This window comes from Erpetoichthys calabaricus, chromosome 6, assembly GCF_900747795.2.
Source record: "Erpetoichthys calabaricus chromosome 6, fErpCal1.3, whole genome shotgun sequence".
NCBI lineage: Eukaryota > Metazoa > Chordata > Cladistia > Polypteriformes > Polypteridae > Erpetoichthys > Erpetoichthys calabaricus.
Genome location: NC_041399.2, coordinates 53,940,889 through 53,958,091, shown reverse-complemented (window position 1 = coordinate 53,958,091; position 17,203 = coordinate 53,940,889). Strand labels below are relative to the sequence as shown.

At 37.1% G+C, this 17,203-nt stretch overlaps 1 protein-coding gene across 2 annotated transcripts in view; it reads left to right on the top strand.

Annotated features, from left to right (window-relative positions):
* arfgef1 (ADP-ribosylation factor guanine nucleotide-exchange factor 1 (brefeldin A-inhibited)) overlaps positions 1-17,203 on the top strand; it is a 221,967-nt gene that overhangs the window by 160,473 nt on the left and 44,291 nt on the right. For both annotated transcript variants that reach the window (XM_028803601.2, XM_028803600.2), the window contains 3 exons: positions 303-411; positions 8,847-9,048; positions 9,178-9,289. In XM_028803601.2, coding sequence (XP_028659434.1) covers positions 303-411; positions 8,847-9,048; positions 9,178-9,289 — 423 coding nt within the window. The remainder of the gene's footprint in view (positions 1-302; positions 412-8,846; positions 9,049-9,177; positions 9,290-17,203) is intronic.

Sequence of the window (17,203 nt, the reverse complement as noted above, 5' to 3'; positions counted from 1 at the left end):
TAGCAAACTCATAGTATGTTTTAAAAATATGACTAATAGACAAAATTTACGGATGAAGTCAGAAGTTTACATAAACTTAGGGTGAGTTCTTTAAAACTCACTTTATAACTCCTCCAGATTTTATACTAACAAACTATAAATTTGGCATGTCGTTTAAAGACATCTACTTTGTGCAGGACATTTTTCCAACAGTGTCAGTATTATGTTATCAAATATTGGGCATGCACCATCTTATTCTATATTTAAATTTTAATATTATACAATTTATGCTTAACATTGATATTTCAATTTTCTTCCTCTAGGAATTAAGCCTCAGAAAGAAAGGGCTAGAATGTTTGGTTTCAATCTTGAAATGTATGGTAGAATGGAGTAAAGATCAGTATGTCAACCCAAATTCTCAAACTAGCCTTGGTAAGTTCCCTTAATGAAAATTTGTAATCCCATATAGGTTTTGAAAGAGCAAATTTTGTTGTACAGGTTCACAGTGACTTCTGTGACTTCTTTTCATTGCACCTGAACCCATAGTGGAGAATATCATCTTTATTGAAAAATGGGTTTGTTATATATCTTACTTTTTGAAACCTGTGTTAATTCATAAAGCATTTTTTTACAACTGTTGTTTATGAAAAAATATATGTTTAATAGGCTGCCATTAATTCCCAAAAAATGTTATTGGCATCATAAAACCACCTTTCTTACCTTACAAATTTGGCTTATTGCATCGATTGGTGGTATTAGAACTTGTAAATCAAGTTCTGAGCACTATTTGTTCTTCAATTATTTTAGTCATTCAAAGATTAATCTCATTTTCAGTTTACATTTTGAAAAAGTAGTGTTATGGCAACGATCAATGCACTACTGTTTTAAGTAACTTTTTTGTTTGTTTAAAAAACAAAAATGAGGCACTTTGCAAACTTTTTCCACCATAGCAGTACAGCTAGCCACGTGCTTAAAGAGAAGCAACATTTATTGCATTTGGTAACACACAAACTTAGAACTGATATGGTCCCTCGATCCAACAGCACATTGAAAATGCTAGAAACATTTTTGGAACTACAGCCTACCATCTAAGCAATGAGGTTGCTCCTGGTGTGACTGGCATTCGGGGCTCTTGTCTGCAATACATCAACCACAGGTGCGCAGTCATTTTTAATGTAGTGATGTGAAAGTCTTGGCGATGCTTTGCTTAAGATCTTCACAAAGCCTAGGTGCTATAACTTCACTCATTTGCTTTCCGGTTGGTATAGCAAACCACACATCCAAAATCTGTATCATTTGTCAAAAGCCCTCGTTTTTAACAAAAGTGTAGGGTCTCCTATCTTTACAGATTAAAAACTGCTATAGATATAGTTATTATTTGGGAACGAGGCAAATTAAATGGAAGCTTGGAGCTAAATGCCGTCTCCAGTGCAGATTGTTTAGGCTCTACTTGTTTGAATGTTGACTGTGATTATGTTTATAGATGACTTCAGGATAAAAGTTTCCTCAAATTTGTTGTGTTACAAGAATATTAAACTTCTGAGTTGCACGACGTACATATGGCTTTGCTTTTATCCAGTTGTTCTTTACTGATGCACTGACTGAATCCATATATTTAGCCTACACATCTGAGTTAACTGTAGGCGCTAATTTCAGTTGAGGTGGACACGCCATTTTATGCAAGGCAGTAAAGTGCTTTTTCCGTAGAAAGCCTTAACTGGCACATTAGCGCCATTGACTGGATCAGATGCCAAAAACAAAAATCAACATAAAGTATTTGAGCCGACTAGAGATTCACAAGATCAATCTTGAGACTTTAAGAATTGGTATCAAATCATTTAAATGCAAAATAATGATTACCACTAGAGTACCTGAAGCCTACGAAACTATTCGTAATGCCGGGCTACCTTAAATTCCCTTGCACTTTGTCATTATTGTCTTTGGTTTGCAAATGCGTCAATAAGCACTGGCAGCAAGCAGCCTGCTCACTCATCCCCCACCAAGGCAGCTGAAGTCAAGTCAGATGCAAAATTCTCAGAGCTGAAATCTCTTTATCTGGGAGCGAGGTATCTGGAATTGTATAGGGTAAATAATATATTGTTATTTGGAATACATACATTTCATGTGTGTTCCGTGTCTATAAAGATCTGTGTAAATATAGGATGGCATGAAATGTTGAACGCATAACTAAAACATAAACGTTTTTCATGTTATTGTAATGATAAATTGCTGACGTGAAGTGTATAAAGTGTGAAGACTGAAGTCCAAATATCAAACACTTTCACAAAAGTTATAATAAAATAAGTGCACTTTTATTCAAGAATATAACTGAAGAAAAAGAAATCATTCAATTTACTTGTTGCTGTTAATGTGTAAAAACCGAAGCCCAATTATCAATCGAGACAAAGTAGACATGTCTGCTTGGCTGGTGCAAAGGTAAGAACTGCTGCCTCATAATCAAGAGGTTGCGTTTTCGAACCTGGGTATTCTCCTCTTTTACCAATTTGGTTTGGAAGGCATACTGCCAGGGCACTATGGAGAAGAATGCTTAGTTCATTATTCCTAATAAGATGTTGAAAGGCATAATATAGAAAAGTGTATATACAGTATGTGTATATACTTTGTGTATATGGGTGTGTGTGTGTGTATATATATAAAATAAATAAATGTCTAATTTTTAAGCCAAAATTTGAAACCCATACTTCCTATCAACACTGGTTTTAGTTTAAACAACTGTCAAATAAAAAGTAAATCATTGGCCATATGTCCGACAAAGTATAGCTTCCGAGCATCTAGATTTTAACTTTTCATGTAAACAAAATGTCATTGAAAAGTGCCATACTTAAGTTTTACATGTATACTAAACTAACAAAACTAAAAAGTAATTGTTCTGCAAACATTCTTCCGAACAAAAAAGGAATACTCCACCCAAAAATAATACTTTTTTTTAATATGTTACCCCATGTAGTTTGTAGTGATGGCTGAGAAAAAGAAAGGATTTCATATTTTAATGAGGAATGGAGTGAAAAAAGTTTGAGATAAAAGAAGCCAACCGTACAAACACAGCTGTACAGTGATAAACAATGTGAAACATGTTCATGGAAAAAGAAAAAAAAAAAAACTGTCCTGTTACCCATGTTGCATAATTCACTTGTTAGTTACCCACAAAATGTGCAAAACATATTTTTTTTTGTTGTTAAAATATTAGTAAATGGATGATTCAAGAATTATCAGTCCTTATTTTAAACAGGAAACCTAAAACATCATGGGAATGAATTGTTGAATTGAAGATGGGACTCTTGACGAACAAATGAGAGGGATGCACTAGTTTTTTTTTTAAGTGGATTGGATGAACTGTCTGTTTTTTTTCTGATTATGCATAATTGTAAGAGCAGCATACGACTTCCTGACTTTTCTTTATGAGGATTAAACAAGTTAAAAAATAGTCTAATGATAAATTGCAATACTATTGTTTGAGATGCAACTGTGTGAATGTTAAAAGTCTTCTTTAGCTTTGCAGTGTCATCCCTGTCTGGTAATCGGAGTAACCCAAGTACAAATCCATCTGGGAGATAATTTGAAGTGCTGAAAAATCCATCAGAACCCATGATCACTATACTATGTCTGAATTAGAAATCTTTACAACCTTTAAGAAGTTTTTGATTAGATATTGCGACAACTTAACTTTTAGCTAAACAATTGAGCTTGATGAATTGAATGGCCTCTTCTTGTTTGTCAGATTCTTGCGTTCAGTTTGAAACGAATTTGCAAGAGGAGATGAAATGAAAACAGCATTGTTTTCTTTTAACACACTGCCCCACACAGTCCTGATAAAGGAACAGAAGCTTCTCATTCATTCTGTGATTGTAATGAGTCTTTACAGATGTCTGTCCGACCATCCGTCTAATTTCTACTTGGAGTATACAGTTCAGAATCACTTTGGAGAATCAGTTTAGAAAAAGAAAATAAGATGACACTTTTTTTTTTTTTTATTTGTCAGTATTTATTAATATTATGCTGCGCTGACAGGGGCTTTACTTAGATACAAAGATCAGTGGTTAGCAAGTGTGCTATGAAGCTCCAGGGAGGATGGCAGTTGCTGTGGCTGTGAGCATTGGTGTTGCTTCATTAAAAGCAAAAAGTCAGGGAGAGAGTGTTGCTAACCTATCTACGCTAAAGTCAGGGAGAGAGTGTTGCTAATCTGTCTATGCTAAAAGTGTTTAAGTTGCATCTTCAGATCAAAGACAAGGCACACAGAAGGTGTAAGCTTAATCTTATGTAATATACATTCCCATCTACAGACTTTGAATAGGGACCCCCACTCTGCCTTCCAAAGTTGTTTACACTGACATGCACGTCTGCCTACCTTGAATGGGGATGCTCCACACCCTCCTGTTCAGTTCTCTTGAAAATTCTTTACATATTGTTACCAATTGTGCTACCATTTCGTTATCTTGGGCTGGATCAGCCACAGAGGAAGCACATTCTTTAAACAGCTTAAAGGTTTACCCATAGAGGATCTCCTGCATTCAATAGAGCGTAAGTCATATATGACTTTAAAGCCCGCTAACTTAGCCAGTATTTTATTCTGTGTGCCATGCAGACTACCTAAGATTCCATTCCTGCCTCCCTTCAAATGAGCACTTCCAAGGAAGATATTTTCAAGTTCTTTTAATCTGAAGGAACCACTGATGGAATAAAACAAATACTGAATAAAGCTATAATACTGTTTCCTTGCCCAGTTCTCTCCTGGCTGTTGTCTTGTGTAATTCAAAAGCCCAAATGCGACAATATATGTCCATATCTGTGGACTTTAAAGGGGGTCTCCCCTCAAATAATTTAAGAAGCTACCAAGCAATAGTACCAGCACTTATTTTCTTCCACTTCAAACACTAGAGTTAACATCCCCAAAAGTAAAAACATTGAATTGATTTAATTGGTCGCCTAAATGTGCAGCCTGTAGACATCATTGCTGTGTGTAATAAAATAAAGTAAAACAAAATTCAGTGGTAGTACTTAATTGTCTTTTATAGCTATGGCAAATAAAAACGAGCTTTAATATACAACTGCTGAAAAAGACCAAAAGGAAAAAGAAAAACAACAAAAATGTGAAAATCGTAAACATACAGGTGCTGGTCATAAAATTAGAATATCATGACAACGTTGATTTATTTCAGTAATTCCATTCAAAAAGTGAAACTTGTGTATTAGATTCATTCATTACACACAGACTGATGTATTTCAAATGTTTATTTCTTTTAATGTTGATGATTATAACTGACAACTAATGAAAGTCCCAAATTCAGTATCTCGGAAAATTAGATTATCAATTAAGACCAATGCAAAAAAAGGATTTTTAGAAATGTTGGCCAACTGAAAGGTATGAACATGAAAAGTATGAGCATGTACAGCACTCAATATTTAGTTGGGGCTCCTTTGGCCTGGATTACTGCAGCAATGTGGCGTGGCATGGAGTCGATCAGTCTGTGGCATTGCTCAGGTGTTATGAGAGCCCATGTTGCTCTGATAGTGGCCTTCAGCTCTTCTGAATTGTTGGGTCTGGCGTATTGCATCTTCCTCTTCCTTTTCATGTTCATACCTTTCAGTTGGCCAACATTTCTAAAAATCCTTTTTTTGCATTGGTCTTAATTGATAATCTAATTTTCCGAGATACTGAATTTGGGACTTTCATTAGTTGTCAGTTATAATCATCAACATTAAAAGAAATAAACATTTGAAATACATCAGTCTGTGTGTAATGAATGAATCTAATATACAAGTTTCACTTTTTGAATGGAATTACTGAAATAAATTAACTTTGTCATGATATTCTAATTTTATGACTAGCACCTGTATAAAAATAATATAAACCTCAAATTTCACATTATTCCTACTGGTTACCAATTTAAAGTCAAAAGAATATACTTTCATATAAAATTATTTTTTGTAATAACCAGCAAAAGCCAAGTCAGTAGTAAAAGCAGAAATTGATTTAATACAAGAATATTTTACTCGTGTGTAATTGTATATAGCATGTTCAACAGAGTGACTTAATAATAATACAGTGTGGACCAAAAAGCAGTACCACATTTCAAATGTTTATTCTACAAAAACACTACAAGTTAAAATAAATTATATTGCAACACAAGAAAGGGTATACAAAATAGATTTTTTTCCACTGTGTTTTAAAAATGATGTCTTCAAGGTGGTGGTCATCATTAGCGATACACTCTTTGAGACGATTTCTGAAACCTCACATTTTAAGGAGAATAGCAGCAATTTTGTGATGAATAGTTTCCTTGAGGGCTTCAAGGTTTTGAGGTCATTGTGTATATACCTTCGACTTGACATAGTCCCACAAGAAGAAATCACATGGAGCAAGATCAGACAAACTTGAAGGCCACCCAACATCGCCACAAAGGGAGATCAACTTCCCCTTTTTTCCCGCAAAACTTGCATGGATCTCCATGCCATATGAGCTGTTGCTCCATCCTGTTAAAACCAGGCATCCACCACATCAATTTCTTCCAGTTGGGGCCGCAAAAAGTTCATTAGCATTTCAATGTAACGTTGTGAAGTGACGGTGACCCCCTCCTCAAAAAATTAAGGGCCTACAATGCCAAATTCTGCAAAAGCACACCAAACTGTAGCACGTTCACTGTGCAGGGGTCTCTGTCGAAGTTCACAAAGGTTGGTTTCAGCCCAATAGCTGAAGTTTTGCTTATTTACACAACCATTCAAATGGAAATGTGCCTCGCCTCTGCACATGACAATGGCATCCCGATGAACGGTTTGCGCACAACTCTCTACGGCTCCCCCAGTCTGTCTCTGTGAGTTCCTGCACTACCATCATTTTGTATGGATGGAAATTAAGGTCCTCATGTAAAAGCCTCCTCAAAGACATGTTGGAAATGCCTAAGGCAGAAGCATGTTTGCGCGCTGAACATCTAGGAGACTGTAAAATTGATGCCCTTACAGCTTGGATGTTTTCAGGCATTTGTACAGTCCAAGGACGGCCTAGAGATTTTCACCTCAATTTTGTACCCATCTGTCTAAATTTAGCAACCCACTGAAGAATTGTTTTCTGATTTCGGATGTCACCGTTCAGAGGAATGCTGAAGTGCGTTTGGAAGGCACGTTGCATAGTAATGATGGATTCATTGTTTTTGAAGAATGCCTTGACAATGAAAGCACAGTGCGCACAGGACCAAGACATGTTGCTGACTGAATACTACATGGGATCTCCTATCAAAGAACCCCCACCCCAACAAACTCAGCTGCCTCTGCCTCAGGCAATGACCTTGAGAAATGTGGTACTTCATTTTGGCTCACCCTGTATTATTTCTGATTTGGCTGGTATATTTATCAAAGGTAACTCACAATTTTTCAGAGACAAGCAGGTGAAGTGACCTGCTCATGGTCACACAGTGATAGTAGTAAGATAAGTTCTTTGCTATATATAAAATAAGGTAAAGAACACACTTGCTAAAACTATCAGCCCTCACCTGAAGATAAAGAAACCAAGACACTCAGCATAAAGAGTATCTCTGTGCAGCCAAGTACATTGCACTTTGGGATTTTGAGGACCACCTTCTAACTGCTAAGGCTTGTGTAGATGGCATAAAGTTGAGCAAAATCAGCAGTCTGGATGGACACAGGTGTGAATTTTGGCTAAAGCAAAGAATCTATTTATACCCACTTTAACCTGCATTACGAATGGATGACACTTGTCCACATTAAAAACATTGTGTGTAAACGCACTTGTTGATCAGTATTACAAACTACATTCAGGAGTGCTCAGAAACAGGCAGCCGTCACATTTAATGTGTGTGGTAATCAAGTGCACTTTCTATCCATATATAACAATTAAGTCAGTGGAGAAGACAAAAGAATTGCATGAGGTGATGGGAACAGTCAGGTAAACCCTTGAAGAATGGCCACATCTGACAGCTTTGAAAAGGTAAGCAGAGTAGCAGCAGCAGTTCTTTATGATAGTGAGGCATGTCACCTTTTCACCTTTTGTTGTTGGGTCGTTCCGAGCAACTAGTTAACATTTCTACTACAGCTTAGTAGGTGCAGTGCACTGTGCTGCACAAATAAACAAAAGAGGACACAGAAGATACCTTCATTTTAATGCTAGTGTAAATAAAAATGACATATTGATGGGATCTATTTATGAAATGCATATTAGAGGGCTCTTTGAGAAAAGTATCGGTCATCACAGGCCATATGTAGTGAATATTGGGCAAGCGAGCCACATTAAAAAGGTCCTAGGGCAGAATCCCGCCCATGGGCTTTGAGTTTGATATCCCTGATCTACATCAAACAAACAAAATAGTATATAAGTGATTTTTTTTAAGTAGAATCTATTTCTTAAATCTGTTTAGACTATCCTTTATAGCTTAGGTACAGTAGATAGATGGTATCCTCACAGGTGGCGCAGTGGTAGTGCTGCTGCTTTGCAGTAAGGAGATTGTGGGCTTGCTTCCCGGGTCCTCCCTGTGTAGAGAGTACTTTGAGTAGTCAGAAAAGCGCTATATAAATGTAAATTATTAGAAAAAAACTGAAAAAAGAAAGGTGTTTGAGGGCTTAAGTAAATGTTTTCAATCTACTGTATTAGTAAGAATTTTCCCTGTTAGTATGGCAGACCAGGCAAAACATATTCGTAAGTAACTATGAGACTATATTTTTCTCTAATCTTAAATTATCTCATTCTTTTTAAGACTGGAACTTTCATTTTAGCTGTAGCAATTATTTTCTTTTTATTTATTAAACAAAATATTTGAATGATAGAATTTCAAATGTGAGTTTCCTTTGGTAAAAAGCCTGTTTGTTCTGTTGTGTTTTTATACTTTTTATTACTCCAGGCCAGGAAAAGCCACCAGAGCAGGAAACAAATGAAATGAAGCACCCGGAAACAATAAACAGATATGGAAGCATAAATTCCTTGGACTCAACAGCCTCTTCAGGAATAGGCAGTTACAGTACACAGATGTCTGGGACTGACAACCCAGAGCAATTTGAAGTGCTTAAACAACAAAAAGAAATCATAGAACAAGGCATTGATTTGTAAGTTGGTTTGTTTTTAAACTTTTCATTCTTGTAAATATTTTTCAATCTAAAAATATTTAGAGAAATTATGAGTCATTTATGTCTATGTACTAGGCCAGTAGTTGTGTTTTATGTCTTGTATTGCAGATTCAATAAAAAACCAAAGAGAGGAATCCAGTATCTTCAGGAACAAGGCATGCTTGGCACTACTCCTGAAGATATTGCTCAGTTTCTTCACCAGGAGGAAAGACTTGATTCTGTAAGCCTGTAGCTGATGATTATTATTACTTCTGTAATGTGTGTTATGATTATAGAGCAATTTTCATCAGTTTCCTGTAACAATACATTCATTGCATATAAATATAGTTAGCAGTTGAAAATCTTTCACACAAGGTTCTTTCACACTAGTACTCCAGTCTGTTTTACTTTGATAATAAACAATAAATACTGTAGCACGCAGTGCAGACTTCAAACGATATGTGAGATTAGAAAATATGTATGACGTGCTTTAGAAATTAAGAAAAAAAAAATTAGTATCACAGTTTAAAATTAACACTTGCTAATTGTTATGATGGATTTTTCGAAAGGAGATATTTGCTGCTAGATACTTAGAGCTCATTTAGAGTGTGCTGACAGAAATTGTTGCTTGTATACCTGAAAACAAAACGGAATGACAAACTATAGGATAAGCCCTTGATATATAGAAGTTAAACATTGCAGAATTTATAACCATGTGTTCTGTGTGATCACCTTTGTACACACCTATGACATTTTTGTACCTTCAGCTCTTACTCTCCAATATTGTGAAATGGTTTAACTCTAACCTGTTTTAACGCTCTCCGTTCCAACAGGGTTGTTCTACTTGTGTTTAAAAAAAAAAAAAAAAAAAAAAAAAGTTGGATTACACCTTGGTTTTGAATATTTTTGTGAAAAAAGCTTTAATTCTAGTCATTTTGCTGAAGATACTTTGTGTTTGGCAAATTATGCCATTAAACAATAGCAGAATCTTATAGTACAGCTGCCTTTGATCCACCAGCATATCTGATATAAGAATCAGTGTTTGCATTAAATCCTTTTTACAGACTAAAGTTATTCTAATCAAAAATACATGTATAGTTTCTCCATGTACACAAGTATTAAATGTAATGCTAATTCAGACAACCATTATTGGACCAAAGCTTTGCAAAGTACATTAAGTTTTTAGGAGCCACAATAAAACATATTTTATAAAATAGCAGAATATGCTGATTTAAATATTATTCTTTAGGGAAAGGAAAAAACATTGCTGTCTCTCACCTCCTAGATTAAAATTCTGGCTTGGCCATATTTAGAGTTTGCAGGTGCTCTCTGTGTATGTGTGAGTTTTTGTCTGAGTGCTTCAATTTTACTCTGATATCCCAAAGATATGTGTATTATATATATGGCCCACTTTGTGAGGGTGACTTGTAATAGAGTGACACAAGATACCCAGGACCTTGAATAGAATAAGAAGATTGAGTGGATGGATGGATTCTTTTTTTAACAATTTCCAAGGATTAAATATCAACTGTGTTTTTGTACCTGTTTAAAAACTAATTGAGAAATGGACAAAAAATACATTTTTCATAAACCAATAATAACTGAAACTTATCAATGTAAATATAAACACAAATATGTCAAAACTTGACATATGTAAATTTGCTTTTAGAGTATTACCAGTCTTGGCTAATATAGGTGAAAATGGAGTCTATGATGTATGATTGTTTTTGTTAAACTTCAATAAAGATAAAATAACCATTGATGTTAATAATAAACTTATTACTTGCCTACAAGTATGCAGACTGGCATAACTAAACAAGCTTGCTCAACCTTAATACCATAATACTCCCAAGTGGGGACACATTACCGTAAAACTACAAATACAAGTGCAAGATATACAATTTCATTTTTTATGAGAAGAATTTAAAACTTCAAAATATTACATAACTCCCAATTATATGCACGGTTGAACCTTCCTTAACTCTGAAAAAATGTAGTTATACTAGTTACTTAATATTCTTTATTCCTTCTTTAAGTGCTTTTAAAAGTAGAAAAGCAGATACTCTATTTATAAGACAGTCAGAACGCAGGTCCTTTGTAGACTGTCAGAAAGCAGGCCCTTTGTTGGTAACCACAAAACACTTCAAACTTTTTGGTCTTGAATAAGTTCTTTTATCCAAGTTAACTCCAGACAAAGTCTTCTGTCTGTTACAGACTTGGTGAATTGAATTACATCAACCAAAGAGTAGTTAGTCACCAACTTTATGCTCTGAAAAAAGTGTAGAAACAAAGATTGCACCATTGCCAGACATTGCCAGGGTTTCTTCTGTCAGAGTACTTCATACTTGGTATTACCCTTTACTATTACTCTTTCAGGTACACTATGGGGAGCATCCCTCTTTAAGGCTCTAGAAGGTTCCATGGCAATGGGTTGAATGTTCTCTGTGTAGCTTTATAGCTGTATACAGTACATACTGCTCCATTAACACAACTTCCAGTCCCATGTAGTTGAAGTGGTCATGCCCCTTGTGACCAAACTGGAAAGTTGATCTGAGATAGATAAGTTGCGTGCCCCCACATATAAAATTATCAATATTGCATACAAGAATCCCAGTAACATTACCATCTTCATCTAGCTATTAAAAAAAAAGGCAGGATCTACTTATAAAACTTTTCCCACCTATCTTCAGCATTATCTCCTTTCCCTTATTATACCAGTAAAGTAATACATCTGTTAGACCATACACATATTTTCTGAGCCTCCATAGTTTTTCTTCTCTTCTTGCCTCAGTAGGTGAATGAATATAAATATTCCAAGATAGTGTCATACCCTGTAGAAAAGCACATTTGATAAAAGTGAAATGAACTTTCCATTGTCTTTGACAAAAGACAGCTTAAAGAAGACTGAAAGACTCCAATAGACATATTGGTCAATCACTTTTGAGCCCATTCCTGTCTGGTTTCTTAAACATTCTTTCCACTCAACATAGAGTGCATTCGGAAAAGTATTCACAGCACATCACTTTTTCCACATTTTATTATGTTACAGCCTTATTCCAAAATGGATGAAATTCATTTTTTTCCTCAGAATTCTATACACAACACCCCATAATGACAACGTGAAAAAAAGTTTACTTGAGGTTTTTACAAATTTATTAAAAATAAAAAAACTGAGAAATCACATGTACATAAGTATTCACAGCCTTTGCTCAATACTTTGTCGATGCACCTTTGGCACAATTACAGCCTCAAGTCTTTTTGAATATGATGCCACAAGCTTGGCACACCTATCCTTGGCCAGTTTCGCCCATTCCTCTTTGCAGCACCTCTCAAGCTCCATCAGGTTGGATGGGAAGCGTCAGTGCATAGCCATTTTAAGATCTCGCCAGAGATGTTCAATCGGATTCAAGTGTGGGCTCTGGCTGGGCCACTCAAGGACATTCACAGAGTTGTCCTGAAGCAACTCCTTTGATATCTTGGCTGTGTGCTTAGGGTTGTTGTCCTGCTGAAAGATGAACCCGTTGCCCCAGTCTGAGGTCAAGAGCGCTCTGGAGCAGGTTTTCATCCAGGATGTCTCTGTACATTGCTGCAGTCATCTTTCCCTTTATCCTGACTAGTCTCCCAGTTCCTGCCGCTGAAAAACATCTCCACAGCATGATGCTGCCACCACCATGCTTCACTGTAGGGATGGTATTGGCCTGGTGATGAGCAGTGCCTGGTTTCCTCCAAACGTGACACCTGGCATTCACACCAAAGAGTTCAATCTTGGTCTCATCAGACCAGAGAATTTTCTTTTTCATGGTCTGAGAGTCCTTCAGGTGCCTTTTGGCAAACTCCAGGCGGGCTGCCATGTGCCTTTTACTAAGGAGTGGCTTCCGTCTGGCCACTCTACCATACAAGCCTGATTGGTGGATTGCTGCAGAGATGGTTGTCCTTCTGGAAGGTTCTCCTGTCTCCACAGAGGACCTCTGGAGCTCTGACAGAGTGACCCTCGGGTTCTTGGTCACCTCCCTGACTAAGGCCCTTCTCCCCCGATCGCTCAGTTTAAATGGCCGGCCAGATCTAGGAAGAGTCCTGGTGGTTTCGAACTTCTTCCACTTAATGGATGATGGAGGCCACTGTGCTCATTGGGACCTTCAAAACAGCAGAAAATTTTCTGTAACCTTCCCCAGATTTGTGCCTCGAGACAATCCTGTCTCGGAGGTCTACAGACAATTCCTTTGACTTCATGCTTGGTTTGTGCTCTGACATGAACTGTCAACTGTGGGACCTTATATAGACAGGCGTGTGCCTTTCCAAATCGTGTAAATCAACTGAATTTACCACAGGTGGACTCCAATTAAGCTGCAGAAACATCTCAAGGATAATCAGGGGAAACAGGATGCACCTGAGCTCAATTTTGAGCTTCATGGCAAAGGCTGTGAATACTTATGTACATGTGCTTTCTCAATTTTTTTATTTTTAATAAATTTGCAAAAATCTCAAGTAAACTTTTTTCATGTTGTCATTATGGGGTGTTGTGTGTAGAATTCTGAGGAAAAAAATGAATTTAATCCATTTTGGAATAAGGCTGTAACATAACAAAATGTGGAAAAAGTGATGCGCTATGAATACTCTCCGGATGCACTGTACTCTTCTATGCAGAACTTTGTGCACTCTTTTAAAGTGCAAATCCATCTTATGGAAATACTTTTTTGATCAGTGTTTTTGATTTCCTCAAAATGCAATTACATTTCCAGTTACTTATATCTTCTTGCTTTGCTGACTCAAATGAGATATCCAAGATTTGGAACACATTATCTTCCTTTCACAAGTCACATAACTACAGCTGATTAGTTACTGGTTCATTGTGCATACTACCCATACTTGACATGTTAACATACCCTTTTGTTTTAGCAATACTCCCAGGCATCAAAAACACTAATTTATACCAATTTCGTTTTGGTTTTTTTTTTTTGCTAATGCTTTTCTAGCCCATCCTACGACTTTAGCTGTATGCTGAAAGCCACTGTTTCTGTGCACACAGCAGGGAAAATAAGTATTGAATATGTCAACATTTTTCTCAGTAAATATATTTAAAATGGGGCTATTTACATGAAATTTTCAGAAGATGTCGGTAACAACGCAAGTAATCCACACATAACAAGAAATCAAAACAAATAAGTCCATAAATTAAGTTATGTCTAATAAAGTGGAATGACACAGGGAAAAAGTATTGAACACATGAAGAAAAGGAGGTGCAAAAAGGAATGGAAAGCTAAGAAACCAGCTGAAATCTGTCAGAATTTAGAAAGTAATCCTGTCCCCTATCAGTGGAAATTAATATCAACTGGTTTAGTCCTAATCGATGGCCTGTGAAAAGGTTTCTTACCAATGCATCACACAAGAAGCATGTCATGATGGGTAAAAGAAAAGAGCTCTCTCAAGACCTTTGTAGCCTTATTGTTTAAAAACATACTGATGGCATTGTTTACAGATGTATTTCTAATCTTCTGAATGTTCCAGTGAGCACCATTGGGGCCATAATCCAGAAGTGGAAAGAACATCATTTCACCATAAACCAGCCATGACCAGGTGCTCCTTGCAAGATTTCTGACAGAGGAGTCAAAAGAATAATCGGAAGAGTTGACCAAGAGTCAAGGACCACTCGTAGAGAGCTTCAGAAAGACCTGGAATTGGCAGGTACAGTTGTTTCAAAGAAAACAATAAGTAATGCACTCAACCGCCATGACCTCTATGCACGCTCACCGCACAAGACACCACTGCTAAAGAAAAGCATGTTGAAGCTTGTTTAAAGTTTGCTACACAACATCTGGACCAGCAAATGAAATACTGGGAGAATTTAGTCTGGTCAGATGAGACCAAAATTGAATTCTTTGGATGTCATTGCACACACCATGTTTGGAGGAGAAATGGCACTGCTTATCACCCCAAAAACACCATACCAACAGTGAAGTTTGGAGATGGGAGCATCATGGTGTGGAGCTGTTTTTCAGCATATGGTTTTGACAGACTTCATATAATTGAAGGAAGGTTGAATGGAGAAATGTACTGAGACATTCTTGATAAGAATCTGCTGCCATTTACCAGGATGCTGAAGATGAAACGATGGTGGACATTTCAGCAAGACAATGATCCCAAACATACAGCCAAGGAAATTCTCAATTGGTTTCAGCATATGGTTTTGGCAGACTTCATATAATTGAAGGAAGGTTGAATGGAGAAATGTACTGGGACATTCTTGATAAGAATCTGCTGCCATCTACCAGGATGCTGAAGATGAAACGATGGTGGACATTTCAGCAAGACAATGATCCCAAACATACAGCCAAGGAAATTCTCAATTGGTTTCAGAGAAAGAAAATAAAGCTGCTAGAATGGATCATAAGTGGATCCTGCCTTTTTTTTTTTGGATTTGCTGTATTTCAAACGTGTCAAAATTGCAGGTGAAATTTCAGCAATGTCTTTTGCTTCTCTCCTATACTTGTGTTTTCTGAGACTGAATCTGACTTTCACAGTGGTCTTGTATTTTTTTCTTTATTTAAGATGTTCACACGGTAGTGACAAGAGCTGGCAATGGCGGCCTCTTCTTGCTGTTTTTCAAATGTAACCTTTTGCTTTGTGTACAGTAATCCCTCGCTATATCGCGCTTCACCTTTCGCGGCTTCACTCTATCATGGATTTTATATGTAAGCATATTTAAATATATATCGCGGATTTTTTGCTGGTTCGCGGATTTCTGCGGACAATGGGTCTTTTAATTTCTGGTACATGCTTCCTCAGTTGGTTTGCCCAGTTGATTTCATACAAGGGGCGCTATTGGCAGATGGCTGAGAAGCTACCCAACTTACTTTTCTCTCTCTCTCTCTCTTGCGCTGACTTTCTCTGATCCTGACGTAGGGGGATTGAGCAGGGGGGCTGTTCGCACACTATACGGACGCTTGTCTAAAAATGCTGAAAGATTATCTTCACGTTGCTACCTTCTGTGCAGCTGCTTCGTGAAGCGACATGCTGCACGGTGCTTCGCATACTTAAAAGCTCGAAGGGCACGTATTGATTTTTGATTGTTTGTTTTTCTCTGTCTCTCTTTCTCTGCTCCTGACGGAGGGGGTGTGAGCTGCCGCCTTCAACAGCTTTGTGCCGCGGTGCTTCACATACTTAAAAGCCAAACAGCCCTATTGATTTGTTTGCTTTCCTCTCTCTTTCTGACAGTCTCTGCTCCTGACGCGCACTCCTTTGAAGAGGAAGATATGTTTGCATTCTTTTAATTGTGAGATGGAACTGTCATCTCTGTCTTGTCATGGAGCACAGTTTAAACTTTTGAAAAAGAGACAAATGTTTGTTTGCAGTGTTTGAATAACGTTCCTGTCTCTCTACAACCTCCTGTGTTTCTGTGCAAATCTGTGACCCAAGCATGACAATATAAAAATAACCATATAAACATATGGTTTCTACTTCGCGGATTTTCACCTTTCGCGGGGGGGTCTGGAACGCAACCCCCGCGATGGAGGAGGGATTACTGTACTTCACCAATCAAAAACAGTTTCTTGAGTGACAGTATTGCCTGCTGTTACCAGAAACACCTTTTCTCCAAAAATGAAATTTTTTCCACACCTACTTAATTGAGGCAAAGATAAATGCCATACATGCTGTTAATGCCAGTCACTTTTCATTCGCTTCTTAACAAGCAGTATCCAGCAGCTTAATAGCTAGCATGGCATCTGAGAGAGCCATGTAATATTTACACATGCAGGAGTATGTTTCCTTGAAATCAATTACATAATACACCATAGTAACTGTAACTCCTCTATTAACTGTCAGAATCTGAATATGCCCTATATGACCCTTTTCCTCCCTCAAAAACATAGCATCAGTCCTTTCCATCATAGTGGTCATAACTTCTCATCTTTGTTCAGATCATCTGCTAAATTGCCATTGCAGTTTCTCTTGCTCTCCCTGTAAGCAACAGTTGAACCACAAGTGCATGTTTTTTCTTTTCAAATTCAGTTACACATACACATATTAAAACTTAACTTCTCCAAATCTCGTATCGCTTACACTTGTCGAATGCAGGCAGGATTCTATAATTAGCAGCCATTCTCTGCCACCAATGTTCAACTTCCATAAAGATCAAACATCATTGATATTAGCAACA